The sequence below is a fragment of the Triplophysa dalaica genome, chromosome 8 (assembly GCF_015846415.1).
Source record: "Triplophysa dalaica isolate WHDGS20190420 chromosome 8, ASM1584641v1, whole genome shotgun sequence".
Lineage (NCBI taxonomy): Eukaryota > Metazoa > Chordata > Actinopteri > Cypriniformes > Nemacheilidae > Triplophysa > Triplophysa dalaica.
This window is the reverse complement of record NC_079549.1, coordinates 16,235,097-16,253,105: the sequence shown is the minus strand read 5'-3', so window position 1 is coordinate 16,253,105 and position 18,009 is coordinate 16,235,097. Positions and strand designations below refer to the sequence as shown.

The 18,009-nt window shown below is 38.1% G+C and overlaps 3 protein-coding genes across 7 annotated transcripts in view; 1 reads left to right on the top strand and 2 right to left on the bottom strand.

The window, feature by feature from the left end:
* pikfyve (phosphoinositide kinase, FYVE finger containing) overlaps window positions 1-4,077 on the bottom strand; it is a 28,759-nt gene extending 24,682 nt beyond the window's left edge. For all 5 annotated transcript variants that reach the window (XM_056755408.1, XM_056755409.1, XM_056755410.1 and 2 more), the window contains exons 1-2: window positions 3,940-4,077; window positions 2,110-2,297 (exon numbers count right to left, since the gene is read on the bottom strand). In XM_056755408.1, coding sequence (XP_056611386.1) covers window positions 2,110-2,287 — 178 coding nt within the window. In that variant the 5' untranslated portion in view covers window positions 2,288-2,297; window positions 3,940-4,077. The remainder of the gene's footprint in view (window positions 1-2,109; window positions 2,298-3,939) is intronic.
* A 325-nt stretch (window positions 4,078-4,402) lies between these two features.
* Window positions 4,403-6,191, bottom strand: cfap97d2 (CFAP97 domain containing 2). Its single transcript, XM_056755418.1, has 5 exons — window positions 5,994-6,191; window positions 5,608-5,688; window positions 5,235-5,353; window positions 4,909-5,086; window positions 4,403-4,750 (listed from the first exon to the last, which is right to left on the bottom strand). The coding sequence occupies exons 1-5, from the start codon at window positions 6,087-6,089 to the stop codon at window positions 4,571-4,573; spliced, it is 654 nt and encodes a 217-aa protein (XP_056611396.1). The 5' UTR covers window positions 6,090-6,191; the 3' UTR covers window positions 4,403-4,570.
* Window positions 6,192-13,135: 6,944 nt separating this feature from the next.
* fgf14 (fibroblast growth factor 14) overlaps window positions 13,136-18,009 on the top strand; it is a 99,483-nt gene continuing 94,609 nt past the window's right edge. Inside the window, exon 1 of the mRNA XM_056755480.1 lies at window positions 13,136-13,875. Coding sequence (XP_056611458.1) covers window positions 13,785-13,875 — 91 coding nt within the window. The 5' untranslated portion in view covers window positions 13,136-13,784. The remainder of the gene's footprint in view (window positions 13,876-18,009) is intronic.

The window sequence follows — 18,009 nt, the reverse complement described above, 5'->3', positions numbered from 1 at the left end:
CATTTTAGTTTTGTAATACAACCCTACCAGTTAGAATGTTCTATTAATACTTTATAGAGAAATATAAATAAAACAACAAGTAAGAGGAATCTTGATGCTAACACAACAATTACCCTTCCCAGAATCTCTCGAAATCCTGAATCTCTATGACATGACCCCATACATTTTATTCCAGAAATTTGTCATACAGATTTACAGATAATTGAAAAAAAATGTAATAGAGTGCCTTGTTTAGAGTCCTAATGTGTTTTAGAAAATAATGGTTATGCTTTCTGTAAGGTTTGCTGTGCATGAACCAAAGCAGTCCATTAAAAGTACATAATGCCCCCAATAAGTGCTATCGATCCATTAAAATGCATTAAATTCAAAGCGAACACAACTGCAATGGAGAATGATATCCATGAATAGATGTTTGCTTGACTGAAAAACAAACAAACAATGAACTTTTGAAACAAACTTCATGATTCAAAACTAGCAAGACGAAAGACGAATGCATGTACATACAGTTAGGTCCATAAATATTGGGACATCGACACAATTCTAACATTTTGGGCTCTATACACCACCACAATGGATTTCAAATGAAACGAACAAGATGTGCTTTAACTGCAGACTGTCAGCTTTAATTTGAGGGTATTTACATCCAAATTACAACAGTTTGCATATGTGCCTCCCAAAAGTATGGGACAGAAAACTTTCACTTTTTAAAACTTGATTGCAAATCCTTTGCAGTCAATTACAGTCTGAAGTCTGGACCGATGGGTTTCATCCCTGGTGATGCTCTGCCAGTCTCTACTGCAACCGTCTTCAGTTCCTGCTTGTTCTTGGGGCATTTTCCCTTCAGTTTTGTCTTCAGCAAGTGAAATGCATGCTCAATCGGATTCAGGTCAGGTGATTGACTTGGCCATTGCATAACAGTCCAATTCTTTCCCTTCAAAAACTTTTTGGTTGCTTTTGCAGTATGCTTTGGGTCATTGTTCATCTTCACTGTGAAGCACCGTCCAATGAGTTCAGAAGCATTTGGCTGAATACGAGCAGATAATACTGCCCGAAACACTTCAGAATTCATCCTGCTGCTTTTGTCAGCAGTCACATCATCAATAAATACAAGAGAACCAGTTCCACTGGCAGCCATACATGCCCACGCCATGACACTTCCACCACCATGCTTCACTGATGAGGTGGTATGCTTAGGATCATGAGCAGTTCCTTTCCTTCTCCATACTGTTCTCTTCCCATCACTCTGGTACAAGTTGATCTTGGTCTCATCTGTCCATAGGATGTTGTTCCAGAACTGTGAAAGCTTTTTTAGATGTCGTTTGGCAAACTCTAATCTGGCCTTCCTGTTTTTGAGGCTCACCAATGGTTAACATCTTGTGGTGAATCCTCTGTATTCACTCTGGTGAAGTCTTCTCTTGATTGTTGACTTTGAAAAAAAACATACACCCTCCTGGAGAGTGTTCTTGATCTGGCCGACTGTTGTGAAGGGTGTTTTCTTCACCAGGGAAAGAATTTTTCGGTCATCCACCACAGTTGTTTTCCGTGGTCTTCCGGGTCTTTTGGTGTTGCTGAGCTCACCGGTGCGTTCCTTCTTTTTAAGAATGTTCCAAACAGTTGTTTTGGCCACGCCAAATGTTTTTGCTCTCACTCTGATGGGTTTGTTTAGTTTTTTCAGCCTAATGATGGCTTGCTTCACTGATAGTGACAGTTCTTTGGATCTCATCTTGACAGTTGACAGCAACAGATTCCAAATGCAAATAGCAGACCTGAAATGAACTCTGGACCTTTTATCTGCTCAGTGTAATTGGGATAGTGAGGGAATAACACACACCTGCCCATGCAACATCTGAGAAGCCAATTGTCCCATTACTTTTGGTCCCTTAACAAGTGGGAGGCACATATGCAAACTGTTGTAATTCCTACACCGTTCACCTGATTTGGAAGTAAATACCCTCAAATTAAAACTTAAAACCAAATCTTGTTCGTTTCATTTGAAATCCATTGTGGTGGTGTATAGAGCCAAAAATGTTAGAATTGTGTCGATGTCCCAATATTTATGGACCTGACTGTATGTTGATAATGTGTGAAATATAAATAACTTTACTTCACCTTTGTTGAAGCGGAACAAACTGACGAAGGAGCTGTAGGCAGAGCGCAGGGGCGGCTCATCCTGCTCTGGGGTCAGAGGTTTGAACTGTGTTAAATGGGAAGGACTGGTGGGAGAGCGTGTCGGCTCGGAGCTCCTGTTCATCCCAGACGAGTGGGAAGTTTTGTCTTCGGCAGCCATGCCACTGCCCCTGTAGTGTATAGCAATCCAAACCAAACTAGAGATGAGAGTGGAGAACAACGCTGTCGTGGAAACTTACATCGCTTTTGTTCTGCTTATCTTGTTTAGAGAATTATCATTCTCCTCTACTATATAAAATACATTTAAATCAAGACAGGCATTTACATTTAGGAGACGCTTTGATTCAAAGATGCCGTTGCTTTTTGGATCATCCATAGAGGTTTGGTTGAGCACAGCCAGTAAAGCATTGCAATAGTCCAGTCTGGACTAGGACTAGCGTAGCACTTTATAAATCTGCAAGGCTTATGGTGAATTTAGCGTGTGCGGATCTTAAGTAGACCTGCTTCTAGCTATACAGTTAAACAAGCTTTAGCTGATATTTTGTGCTAAATTTCATATTCATAGATCTACAAAATGTTGGTATTTATCATGGCTAAATAACATTTTAAAAGTGTAGATTTAAATGAAAACTCAACAGGCTAGAGCAAAGCAGTTAATAGGAGTCATAATAAGTCATTAATGTCAATGACAGGATATGATCCTAATAAATGAATACACAATACAACACAACAAAACAAGACATGTGATTCTTAAGTCTAGTGACTACAGAACAAAACTTGAAGACGTAATAAGATCACAAGACTGTCAAAAGAGAAGTCGCTCCTTGACATCCAGAGAATGTGGTATTAATTTTGACAGTCAGTAAATGGAGATATGAAGAGCTGAGTAACCAGTTTATCACGTGTATAATATCATGTAACTTTTCCTGTGAAAATTAACAAAGGGACTAAATATACAGCATGAAAAATCTAACTCATATAAACAAACAAGCGCCACAAAACTCCACTGTACATACATTCAACAAACATATTTTATCTGATGTTGTGTCATTGCAACAATAATATAGTCACGGTTTATAATCACTTAGCCGCTTTGGGATTATGTAATGAAGCAGAGATAATGATAAAAACCGCCGGAAAAAAGTATGCGTTTCAGTACATCATGTGATCGACTGAACTGCCCACTATGCCGAAGGCTTGATGTTAATTTAATCTCTTGCACTGACGTAGCCTGTAAGAGAGTCCAATCAGGTTACTTGATTCATATTCATGAGGCAAACATTTAGTTTGACAATTGGTCGGTTGATGAGAACCTACGTGTCTACTTATCTTTGACATCCAATCAGGTAAACCGACACTCCCGCTACGTCATTAGCATTCAGAGAATGCATTCGCCATAGTATGATGCGTAAATTCGCACTCCGCTGTCTCTTTACGTATATTTTTATATCCACGATTGTCTTAGTTTACGAGCGTTATTAATAATTAACCCCATTCATTTATTGCTTATACAAACGCGTTAAAAATAAAGACCAGTTGTCATAACTTTATTTTAGACAGTTGTTTATCTGAAATCATCTCTCTAACGTTACTTCACCTGCTACATTGCTAATCTAGACACATACCGATCTGCCTATGTTTTCTTTACATGAAACAGAACAGATTATATCTTCGTTATTTCCTAAAAACAAAGTCATATTTCCTGTTTCATCCATCAGAGGCCATTATAAAGTTAGCAAAGCTAGCTAAACTAATGCAGCTCCATTACAGCATAAATGTTCTGTCAAAGCATAACATAATGTTTACATGTACCTGTGGCGTCGCTTTCTAAACCATTTCGGTTTCCGCTTTGTAAATATGACATTAATCCTTAAGAGTTACATTTTAGCTTATTCCACCCTTGTGATGTGAGATGATGTTCAGCGACTTGATCAGACCCGCTGAGTCGAGTACAGAGACATCGATCAGTGTGATGATCGCGCTGCTCAAAGTCAGGCATGATGCATCGAGTTATCCCCATAATAGATTAATTTCTGCATACTGTGCGTAAACCCACAACTATCCAATTATTTAAGTTAATAAGTAAAAATAAATATTTAATGAAGGTGCATATTTATTATCAAACCTGCGTGTTGCTTATAGGTTACCTACCGGTTATAGGTACATTGATGCTTTTTAAAGAACCTGTTAAGATCTAAAGAACAACATATAAAAATACATAGTATGAACACCAGAAATTAATTTTACAAGAATAAATCACTCAAGACAGTTGTGGCAGTACAGGGACCCCTAGTGGTAAATATTTATATTTAATTTAAATCAGCTTATAGGTAAACGTCTACAGCATTAACATAAATCCATTCAACAGCATACACATATGTGGTATAAGTTTCCTAAACTGATAAAAAATATATAGACGTCTTGAGCTAATGTGGTGCAGGATTTATGCTTCATCTTCAGATGTAACTTTGACTTCAGATTTTGTCTCCTTATCAGAGTCCTCTTTCTCATTCATCATATCAGCAGAGTCTGTATGCACAAGTCTTCTAATGTTTTTCTTCCTAACTTTGTCGTGTACTTCTGTCCTATGCCTGTCTGCATAAATGGGTGGCAAGAAGGATCCCTTTGATAACAAATGGATAAAAAGTGTTTAAGGAAGAATTATGTATTCATAAACATGCCTTAATAAATAAATGTAAATAAAGATCCCTATGCAAAAGTATGGGACAAACCGAAATGTATCTACTTTTATACTTTTCGTTTTAGTACTGTCATGCTCACCTGAGTGTATTGGCTTGGGTAGCTCGATATATTTTTCATGAACTCAATATTTTCAAGCCACTGGTTGTGCCAGGCTTGAATGTTATAATGTGGCCTGCATGTAGACAGGCGCTGAAGTATTTTCTGGTTCTCCTTAGCAATATGCAACAGCTCCAGCTGTCTTTTTCCCTCGACAAGACTGAAACAGAAGCCAAAAAGTGTGTTTGTTTATAGTGTCATATATTAAGTATTATATAAGTATTATATAAATGATGTTTATACATTTCTAAATAGTAATTACATTACCAAACACCATCATTACTCATTAAGATTTAAGTCTGGCTCACCTTTTTTTGACATATTCATTTTTGCAGTCAACTCCCCCGGTGGTCTGCATTATATGGGACATTTTGTCCAAGAGCATTTGATTTTCTCTTTTGATTCTTGAAATGCGTTCTTCTTCCAGCTGATTATTACAGATGAGGGAAAGCTTGGTTTAAGTTTGATGACTTATAGGGAAAGTTTACCCAAAAATTCTGTTATCATTTACCTCTTGTTTGAAATAACAAGGATGATGAAATAACAGGAGAGTGAGAACATGATGACAGAATTTTCTTATTTGGATGAACTTGGAACTTTAACAGGTTAATACGTTTCTGATGTTATGTGGTTGAAATGTTGGCATCTAGTGGTCAATATAAGATAGTTCCGCACTCCTACCTGTAGTTTCTTTAACTTTACAATCAAGTGGTTGTAGGTCTTCGGTGGAGTTGTGGCAATAGTTGGTTTTGCAGATTTAACCTAATATGTTTATACAGAAGGTAAAATTTTAATGATTCAGCTATAACTACAAAACCAGTAAATATACTATTTTTGAAACTAAACATGTTTAAACACATCTTAACCAATCAGCACTTGGTTTACATTGAGTAAATTACATTTAATAAAACGTTTATATGTAATGTACTGTGGGAGTACCATGTTGCAGTATCTTGATAAACGGCATGAATCCTGCATCATGGTATTAACACAGTACTTCAAAACAAAACACTGTATGCCACTTAATGATACCATGTGCAAAATAGCCCCTCCATTCACCGTTTTACCTTTTTCCTGTGCATCTCGTAGCAGCTTTTGTCCCATTTGTATTGCAGATATTTATTGACACTGGGTAGAATTGGTTGGTAAGCTTGATGCTGCATTACTTTGTCTCTGTAGCCTGAATCCACCTGCACCAGGAGTCACAAGGAACAGAGATAGGAGTTCAGCCTGAGTTTTGAGCCAGTCATGTGGTTGTTGCCATGGCAGCCATTCAAAAAGTAATAGCAGCTTTACTGGTCTACATTTATGAAATGATACTCAGTGAAACACTGTAGCACTGTAAATAGGACCCATTCATTCACCACGATGATTTTGAATTTTCAGAAATGCAGCTTTGCCTGCCTTTTGCTGTCTTCGTTTGCAAAGTAAAAACTTCATCCAGATTGAACCCTTACCCATATGAAGGCTGGCCTACATAGTGTCCTTGTCCGATATGTATAATGTGTATCGTGCAAGGGCATTCAAGTATAGCATCTTGCATGGAAATACTGGAATTCTTCTATACTGCGGACCCAATAAAAGTGTGAAATTGTAAACCTTAATAATCCGAATCCCATACGAGAATATGTATCCACAAGCAAAGACTAATGTTGTGTGATTGTTTTGTGTGTCTCTTGTCCAAAGGACATGGAGATCCGAGTGTCCCAGCTTTCATGCTTCTGTGGCTTTTTTCACTCGTAGGTGGACAAGACCTACTGTACACCTGAGAGAAAGATGTGGCTCGTGGTTTAGCATTTCTGGCCTTCATTATAGATGTATCATAAAGCTTTTTCATGGAAACCAAAAGCTTTGCATTGCACAACTGCAAAAAATAATTCTCAGAAAATGTATTTTTATGAACAATAGAATGATATGCCTAATGTTACTCTCCAGATTGGAGGAAGGACCAAGCAGCACTGTTTCGGTTGGGGTGTTAGCTTTTTGTTGCGTGAAGTAGATGGTTGTGTAGTAAGAGTTTTAAACCCGACAACAGTTGCTTAGTTACTTGGTTACCTCTGTTGTACCATTGTATTTAACCTCAGATGAGCTGAGCTCAATATGTCACTGCAAGTGGCAGTCGTCATATCTGAATAAGGGTTAAACAAGCAGGCCTTTCTGAATAATTACGAAATTATATTTAGATAGCAATGAATCATCTTTTGGCCTGATATTTCTTCAGAAATGTCATATTTGCGCAGGTTTATGAACTGTTATAGTGTTGAGAGGGGTTAATGTGAATTATAATAGTCTAAAAATTGCTATATCTACCTCACAGATGAAAAGAAATGTTCCACATTTACTCGTAAACCATTTTCTGCATTTGTTTAAATCTATTTGATTTGTAATTTGATATAAAGTCGAAAACTTATACTCAAAACACATTGTTTACATCTTTTCCTACTTTACTTTTTACATTTATATTTGATAATTGTCCGTACTGTTATGGAATAGACTGTAGTGTAAGTTGCTGCTTGGTTGCCAGGCATTTTTTCCTCTACTATGTTAGTTTTGTGGGATATGGTATCGTCTTCTTTTAGCACCCGTAATTGCCTTAAAAATAGCTGTGTGCTATTTTCACATTCTATAAAAATGTAAGGCTTAGGTGTGTGGTTGTTATGTCCAGATTTCTCCTGCCTGCAGGATTACAAGACAGCAAAATCTCAGTAGACAGTGAAACTGCTCACAGGTGGCATTAAAGCTCTCACTCTGTATTTTACTTTCTTAAAAGAATAGTGCACCCAAAAAATCTGTCATTATTTACTTTTAGCCTTATGTCTTTCTGGTTACGGCTGCTTATACAATGAAAGATAAAAAAGGACAAAAAGCAGCATAAAAGTTGTTTGTATGATTCATGCGCTCTATATGATATCAAATCCCGTTTCTCAAATTGCTGCTTCGTGACTGGTCATACAACCCAAATTGACCTCAATTCTAATGTTTTTTGTTCTTTTTTTTGCATCAACATATCTCAAATATGTTAAAATGCATGCCTTTTCTGCATTTGTATTGTTCAACAAGTCTTTTTCTTTTGTAACTGCGTTACACATGTTGTTACCATGACAGCATTCGGTTCCTTGGTTTTAGAGCATAGAGATTTCTATCCTGTTCTAGTCCTCTGAAGATTCGTAATTGCTACGTAGTAGAGTACATGATCTCAAACAAATGCAAAGTGTCAACAAAATGGCATCATTTTCGAAAATGTCTCTGTAACATCAATGATAAAAGTAAAGAATATGGCCACCATTCTTAGTCCGTGTATATTGTCAATGGATTTCTGATGATGGCTTTTACCGCTACCTTTGCAAGGTTTCACTTTCCTTTTTCCATGAAACGCAAGTTGCTTTCCTTCGTTAGCTGGGACTTGAGAATCTCTGTTCAAAGGGCCCGAACGACTGAACACCGTCTCAATGGTGGCGATGTTCCAGTAAATTAGCTCTAGGGGAAACTCAGAAGGGAGCAGGCAAAGCCAGGCATCATTAGCAGAAAGCATGTTTGGTAAGCTCCTCTCCCCACAGATGATGCCCATGTGCAAAAATTCCCTCTTGCGCAATTTGACCCGTTGGAGTCTAATTATCAAGCAGTGGCATATGATCTATTCCTAGCCTTCTGCGAACTTCAAGAGCAAAATGAACATCGGCCGCAGGAACTTACGCTTTTAACATCGTCTGATGCAGATGTTCGGTCCAGTGCGCTTATAAAGCAAATAGCCCCGTGAATAAAGACATTGTTATGTAATCCTGCACTGCATGAGATAATTTTTCCGCCCCCTAATACTTAAAGGCTTTATTCAGTAATTGATAATGTTGTCATGGCCTACAATTTAATTTTTTTTAGGTCACACGTGTACACGCTGTCCCGTATGTGCCCTCTGTTTTTTAGTACAAATGCCATGGAAGCTGGATTCATGGCACATTCTCAGGAGATTTTAAGTGGCAACGTTGCATGATACAAATACCCATTGTTCCCTCTTGTTTTCCTAGGGAGCACTGGTCTCTAAGGAAGAGCCAGACGTGTTCCTTCAGGAGCCTGTAGGATCAGTGTTTTTCTCTCACTGTGATGGAAAGTGATCGGGGCAACCAATCCCAAGAGAGCTTAATGTCTAGTGATGTTCACATCCTCAACATCATCTCTCTCTGCTGGGTGACGTATACACTTATTAAGAGTGTTACAGAAAAATGAATGCCGTCTATAGAATCTAGTCTTCGTGCCCAGCAGTTGTGGGTGTTTGTGCCGGCTGTTCACAGCATCATAAGCATATCTAAAAGATTATTAATGCATGAGAGCAAATTTTTTTTGCAAAAAAAACTTTTTTGTCCTAGTTTCGTAAATCTTTGACGTTTTGGGGTTAAAATGAACAACATGTTTGGTGCAAGTTCATCAGCTAGGTTGAAAACGGTCTCTTTACTCTGATTTACAAAGGGAATGGATGCCGTCGTGTCAGATGTCATGTGAAATGTCAGTTGTTTTTCAACAATTTTGTGTTTTAAGAACAAATTACAGATTGCAGTTTAAATCTTAATCATATTATTCACAAACACATTCACATCATGTTTTTGGCATGAAATCTGAAACTTTTTTAAAATCAAACTATTTAGTATAATATTATTATAATATACACGGCTTTAAGGGAACAGTAAAATCACATTTTAGATCTCTATGAACAAAACAGTAGTTAAAAGTTACAAATCTTAACTTTTATACATTTATTGAAAGAAAACAATGTTACTATGCTCATTGAATGCCATTGTTCATAGAGATCCCATACCTGTAAGTGATTTAAGTGTTCCCTTAATTTATTTGAACAGTTAATAAACTCATGCTATGTAGGTAATGTTTGTATTTTCTTGTTTTTCAAATTGTTGGACCAGTCAGATTTTCCCATAAACCCAATGCATCACACTAACTTTGCATACTGGGAGCATCGTCGCTGCAGCTTTCTGGGGTACCATTCAGAGAACTATATTTGTCTTGAGCAATAGAAAATGTTGCTTGTTTTAGTTTGTACTGGCCTGAACACTCCCTGAGAGATGATTATTATGAAGCATGAGCAGTTATTTAGAACAACATCATTAAAGTGCACTTGCTGTGGGCAGATATCTATGGGCACAGTCAAAGAACTGCATATGTCAAGTTAACTGATGGAAGGGAAAAGTGCATCACCAGCACTGGCCCAGTAAGAAAGATGGGCAAATATGCCCACTACATCCAATGCTGCTCAATCACTTCTGTGCTTTTAAAACAACACTGACAGTAAAAGGTCTAACTTGCCCCAGGCTCCAGAGAGAAGAGCTGTTTTTTTAACATTTTATATGTAACTTGCATTAGACTCTCACTGGTACTTTCAGATTAAATTAATGTTATCCTCAAATCTTTCATGCTACACAGCATTTCCAGTTGACCTGGACTAAAATGGGTTTTAATGGTTAGCCAGATTCAGGGTCAAAGAGCCTGATCAGATGGTAAAAAGAATGCTGGTAGATGGGATCTCGCATGATGCGCTCAGAACCCTATTTAGAGAGAATGAAACTAATCTTTGTTTACGTTGAGCTGTAGCCAGAATCGACTCATATGAAATAATTTCCGTGCATTAGAATAGCACATACAGAACTGTATGGATGCAGAAGGAGGTTTGCTTGCAAATATAAAACTAATCCTAAATACTAGAAAACCAAACGTGTGCGAACACTTTGGTGCTGTGGGTCATTTTAATAAAACAATCTCTTTCAATAAGTGACTATTATTTGAAGAGGTGTTGCTTAATATGTGTGTGGGATTAGTCAGATTCATTCTAATAGTATACTCCTGCCTTGTTAGTCATACTGTGGGGGCTCTCACACTTTATTCGCCCATATGTAAATGAAGAAAATGACTTTCAAATTCCTGTCAAAAAGGTGAAATGACAGAAGGGTGTTTATTCAGCTATGGGGCAATATAAAGTTATATATGTTTTCATTTTTTCACATTTTCAAAAAAGTTCAAAAAAGTTGTTCATAATCTGTATACATTTCTTTGTTCTGATGAGCACAGAGAAAGATATTTGGAAGAATGCTTGTAACCAAACAATTCTTGCCCGCCATTGACTACCATAGTAGGGACATTTTCTTTGTAAATTTCTTTCTTCTGTTGAAAACAAAAGAAGATATTTTGAAGAATGTGGCAAAGCAAACAGTTCGGAGGCACTTTTGACTCATATGGTATTTTTTCTACTATGGTAGTCAATGGCATAAGGTAGTCAATATGCACTTGTTACAACTTGAGACAAGGAATTATTTTAGCTCTTTTTTAGCATAGCAAAGATAAGATAAGGCATGATGTAAAACACTAAAATAATGTTTCACTGGTTAATGCATTAGTTCAACTAACAATGAATAACATTATTTTATAGCATTTGTAATTTAAGTTAATGCTAATATATAGGCCTGTTTGTTTTTCATAATTAATTCATATTCATTTATGTAACTAAAATGTGAAAAATGCGTTCACACAGTATACAGAGAACAGAAATGAACATTAACATGGATAAATAGATATTTTATTAGCATAAATGCTTGATTTTTGTATTAATTAGGCTACTTCATGTTTTTTGATTGCACTAAATGTCAATGACTTGATCTACATAGTCAAGAGTTACCAGGTAGCTGTTTAGTGGTTTAATTGTTATATGCCTTTTATTGTTGTTAGGGGTTACTAACAATAACACATCTTTCTCTTCCTGCACAGCAACTTACTGCACAATCAAATGAAAGTATTATAATGATGCTTGACAAAGTTGTCAGAGAATCTTCCCTCGGGTACAATGAAGTTTTACATTACATGAAACGGATCAATACTGGCTCGACAGTGAGAGCACAGGGAAAGTGCAGCATTACTTCTTACAAAGACAATCTCTGCAGAGACTTAACTACAAAATCAGGACATGATATATTTTTTCCTATAATGTGCTTTGTGTGAAAACATGACAGAGCACTATAGTGTGAAGTCTGAATCATTTCAGTTGTCTTGGATTTACAGAATTGTGTTGTTGCTTGAATCAGGGAAGTGGCTCCTGCATCAATGACTCATAGTTTTGAGTTTTGTGTTCATCGTGTAGTGGGAATGATTTGGCTGTGTCAGTCGTTCTGTGGGGAATGCAGTCGAGAAACACTCGAGTCTCACAGGAGCCCTCCACTCGGAAGATCTAGACATCAGAGTGGCATGACTTGGGGCTGAGCTAATCCAAAGTAGGTCGTAAAAGTAGATTAATGCAGTAAATCGCAGCCCGAAGCATCTTGATATTCGAACGCTGCCCTTTAATTTTTGTTCATATCAATGATGAAGACATTTTCTTCCAAACTCAGGAGAATTCGTCCTTTTGAATGTCGATTGACGAGATAGCCTACGGTTTACATTCTCTAAAATGGAGTTTCTACTGTAAATTCTATGCATCCATTGAACAGCAATGAACCTAAATTGATTTCCACGTTTGTCATCTTACGCAGTTAGACTATAAGGACAGCTATGTTCAGAATTTTTTGATTTCAGGCCCTTTACACACCAGCATATTTGAACTGTTATGTATTGATCATAAACAGCCAATGGTTATAAACACCTCAGCTGGGAATCAATGAACTATCATCATCGTGTCCTTCATCAGGTCCCTGTATAATCACTTAAAGTAGGGATACATGCATCCTTCCTATCCTTTATAGATTTTTCTTTTTATACTCTTCAATTCTCATAGATTTTCTTGAGCCGTTTTTTTATCTTTCCGTCGGAATTATTTAATAAAGGACGTCTTGTTTTGGGAATAACACTTCGTTTATAAGCAGATAGGAAAGTAGACAAGGTTGTCATTAAAGTGATAAAGTGGAATCCGCACATGTTGCGTAGTCTTACTTAATTCAACACTCTCATTTATAGAACTTCAAGGCAAACACACTGACGACAGCATTCATTTAACCGAACAAAGAACGCAAGGTGATGAATGAAAGACTTTTATTCGACGACTCAGACGAACCGGTTCGTTGAAGCGATTCGCCCAAACGATTGGACTACTCTACGCTACTCTATAGCGAAATGCCGAAAGCGTCAGTGATATGACAGAGCCCAAACCACGTGTTTTACGTAATGGAAAGCCAATCTTCCAATTCAACCCCTCCTCCTGCTCGTCTACATCCAACACAGATCCAAGGCAAAGAGAAATACGTGCGAGATACTTTTCGGGAGGAAGCGGGGCTCAGTGATGCACAGGTGAAACATCAAGCCGCAGTCCAGCCGCAAGAGCGTCCTCAGCATCAGCACCGCTCCGATCGCGCAGCGCGTTCACATTGATGAAAGCTCATGGATATTACTGACCAGCGGCAACAGCAGCAGCAGCAGGTTTCACGAAGACTTCCCTGACCTGATGCTGGAAATGTGCGCTTTGCTCGGAGGTATCGCGGCTTTTAAATGGGATGCGTCCCCTCCAGGCTTCTGATGCTGTGCACATCCACCCTTCATCTGAGTGATGAACTAACAGGGAACGGAAAGATTCGCCGTGTCTTTCACGTTAGTTTATAACGGGCTGCACGTTTCCCCCCTTCTGCAGCACATGCAATTTCTAAAGTATCTATTTTTATGACCGACCAACCTTTATTACTGAGAAGAACACCTTTGTTTTGCCAAGTCTAAAGAGAATATTTTCCCTTCTGCATGAAGACGCTTGGATAGTAATACATATTTTTCTATGATACTATTGGAAAGCTGAGCATCCCATTGTGTTCTTATTATTATGCAACCGCAGGGATCTGTTCTTTATCAGGGTGTCTAAGCAGTTGGATCGCTCCTCGCCCAAATCAATGTGGTTTCTTTGGAACATTTTCAGCAAAGGAACGCATATGCTGCAGTGTCTTTGTGGCAAGAGTCTTAAGAAAACCAAGAACCCAAGTGGTAAGAACCATTGCGTTTATTTTCCCGCACGTCGTCTTCTCTACTGTGTTGCCGACCTGCAGTCAAATTTGTGCTGCAAGTCAGTGAATGCAGGCATTCAAGCAGAGGATAACTTGTGTTCTGGTGCTAAAACCGATCAGAGATATTAGAGCTATTGGGCTCGAAAGCGCTTTAACGTTAAACTTTTTTTAAGTAAATCCCACAGGTATGTAGTTTTGCAATGTTGCAGTCAGCGCGAGAGTGTGTTCCTCCCCAGTACCTGGGCCGTGTGTGTATGTGTGTGTGTATGTATGTATGTGTGTGCGAATTGAGTTTATGGGTTCATTTTAGGGATGCTGCAGCAATCTTTTCAGTCCTGCATCACTTAAAGTGATGCTGCTCTCTGGTTTCGGCGTGCAGCATTTTTTCCCTTACGTGATCGTTTACAATACAAAGACCTGCACAGATTATTCACCCACGTCTCTAGTTAATCTTTCAATTAAGAGAGATCATAACAGTTTACTTTGGTCAGAACGTGTTTCGAACATAATTTGTTTCACTGAGGTTGAGTAAACAACAAAGCACAACACGGCAGTCTGCAGAGCACACTTGCGCATTTTATTACAACAAAGCTGTTGACAAATATGGACACAAAGGAAAACTGTGCTAAGCGCGAGGGGACGAGTGGGAGTCATAAGTTGGTGTTGACACCTTCTTCCTTAGACGTTGGCACTGCAGCGTAGTAGATCAACGCAATTTTCCCATGCTGACACGACACAATCGGTCATCGGAGTTGTAGTTTAACGCACTGTCTGTCAGTCGTGTGTAATCGTCTATATGACGATGCATTTGTAATGCTTGTTGAACATCCATACATTTGATGTTGCTATACCAACTTGCCTAACAGTTTGAGAAAAATGGCAGCAATCTGCATTGCAAAGCTCATTTGCATAAGACATACAATTGTATTTCTGAATGCAATGAAAACACAAATAGGCCTATCGCTTACAAAATGTATTTGGACAGTTGTGTAACCAACAAACCTCATTTGGTTTTTAGAATATATCAACAGAAAATAATAGAAGTCACTAACTATAGTAACAGTTTAATGCCAAAGTTAAATCAAAGCCGGCTGTGATTGTCTCTTTAGCAGCCATGTCCTGGGTGATTCATTCATATTGAAATAAAACCATCATTTCCATTGCTCTGTCCGTGATTAGAAGTAGCAAAGCGTGAGGTTTTTGATTAGTTTATCACGGCTATTATGGTCTTAGTAGCATAACATTAATGAAGAGAGCAGCGCGCTGAGAGGGCCTGCTGGTTATAGTCCACGGCACACAAGATATATTTTTAGAAACACAACTTGCAGCAGAGGCTGCATGAACTGTAATCACTGTAGTTTCTCCGACAGCCATTGCGGTAGTTTTTGATGTATTCAACATGGCTTTTTCTCGGTTAACGTCTCCACAAGTGTAACGTTCCATGATCCCATTTCTCTTTTAAGAGAAGATGCACGCAAGGGTTTTCCAGAGTTTTAAAGAACGCTATCAATGGCTGCCTTCTTTTCCAGCAGATGGCACTTTCTGATAGCTTTGTGTTGGTTAATGTTTTCCTGGCAGGGATGAAGTCTTGCGCTTGGGAGTGTGGGTTGTCATGAAGGTTTGTGTTTGCTGGTTCTTTAGAACTGAGGTAAACACAGGTTGGTTTTTGAAAATCTGTGTGGGATTGTAAAACGTTGTCCGCTGGGACGCAGGAGCAGGATGCTGAACCTCTCACTCAGGAAGCAGAGATGGTCATACTTGCTGTTGTTCAGTTTTGGCTCGTGTTACTTCAAAGAGTTTGATTTGAAGGACTAATAGAACTTGCTTTCTAGACAATCTGTTTAGGATTAAAACCTCAGATGGGGTTTATTTATAGAATTTGTTTGTCATAAGAGCTTTAGATCATTGCTTACAATTGGCAGACTTGATTCTATTGCGGGGGGACTTTTTTAACTTGAATTTTTTACTGCATGTTTGTGCATTGCAAACGATCACAGAAACACAAATGCACATTTGGTTTCTATACATCGTGGGGACCTTCCATAGACATAATGACTTTATACTGTACTTTTATACTGTATTCAATCCCCTCACAGACACTTTTTTGCATTTAGGGTTCCCACAAAGGATAAAACCTCTATTCACACACAAACACAGGGTCAGTTTGTGCTGTACCAATTTAAGATGCTATTAAGCACCAATACGCCAAAGCAAATTCCTCGTATAGGTAAACTCACAGTACAAAGTTGGCAATAAAGGTGAGTCTGATAGATGCATATGGATCTTTTACTTATTTTTCTCTTCTGACAATAAGTCTGAACCCCATTTAAAAGTAATAGCACACCTTTTCTTAACAAGCCACATGATCTTAGGTCTGTAGCACAAAGGTGTGGGATAGGTTATGAGCAATAGGACTTGTGTTGCTTGCCCAGTAACAACACTAATAATGCCATTACAGTAACTAACACTGTCTTAACCTGCATGATTGAAGTTTTCTGTTTACAGCAGTCTTTAGCAAGTAATCTGCTTGACATAACAACATTCATAGCAAATCACAACATATTTGATGTTTATATAGTTATGGAGTTGGATTTTAGACCAATTGGATGCCACCGTGGGTGGGTCTTCCGTGCAACGCCAAAGAAATAGCAACCACTTGACCGACAAAGTCTACTGTTACTTGTCACGGCTGGTTTACATGGAAAAGATAGCTTTTATCACTTGTAGCTTTATGGCGTCATGCTTGCTTAGAACACAAGTCAGACTACAGCACACAACAAATACAATCATCTCGGTAGATCACTTGGCTTGTTTTAAATGTTCTTTTTGTTGTAACTGAGTGATATGAATCTGTGTGACTCTGCACGGTTTAAATCACACTGTTTGGTAAGAATGTTTGTTTTAATATCTCGGGTTGCTTTATCTGTGTTGGTTTGAATGTATTACAGTCACATCTTGGCTGGATAGCACACTTTTCTTTGCTCTGACCTAATAACAAGCAAAGTCAAATCTAAGTCTGTTTTTGTACTGTAACCGACCCCTTTTCACTGCCAGGCTGATGGTCAACCAATAATCGTCCCTTGTATACAGTGATGTGCAGTGTTAGATGGTCAGGTAAAGGTGGCCATTTACAAACTCGTTTTGGCCAGTTTCTACATTTATCTACAAAGTCATCTGCATGACTTTTCCTACCAGATTTTGAAAACATATGCTATTGAAATCCAAAATAAACACTTTACGGGGATGCTGTGCATTAAATGTTTCGTTAATAACTTTCTTAAATAGCCATACCAGATGTTACAGATATTACCAAGATCTGAAGTTCTCTTACAATGAATGCGGGAAAGTACAACTTTCTGTGTTGATAGTTTAAGCGGCAACAACATAAACAAACGGTAGACCTCCACGAAGGATCGATAACTTTTGAGAAGTTTTAATTTAATTTCATACAATTAATGTAAAATAAAATATTCATATGAATATAAATAATAAGTTGTTATATTTTAACCAAACACAGACCAGAAGTGAACTTCAGGCCAGGTGCGTGCGTCCAGTGAAATCGTCTACAGCGCCTTTAACAAAGGAAGTCCCGCCTTCCTGTAAAAAGAGCCAATCATCAATCTTTAAAAAAAAACGTCACTGGGGAGGGGCTATGTACACCTGTGAATGCTTTAATGCTAAATAAATATCTTTAGTGCAATTTTTAGTGAATTTCCCATACTTCTTCATACACAGGACTGTTTTGTTGCATCGTGTCTTTTCTTTCTCTATTTAATATATTCGTCATTTCATTCTTCTTATTAATTGTCTCTCCTATTCCCTCTCATCAGACTAACTACTTCGCTATGGTGTGTTAAGTCTTGTTGAAGGTGGTAAGGACTTAAAGGGGACACCAGTGACCAGACGCTGTCAAACAGCCTTATAGGCGTCCACTCTGACAGTGATTTGCAGTGACCAAGTGATCAGAAGTCATTTCTTTTTTTTATTAAGAGTTGGTAATTTAAGGTCACATGATCGATTGTGACTCTTTAACAAAGTCTTGCATATTAGCAGTTTAGCAATCACCAATGGGATGCTGAGAATGGAGCTCACTTGATCTCTATAGACCACTTTT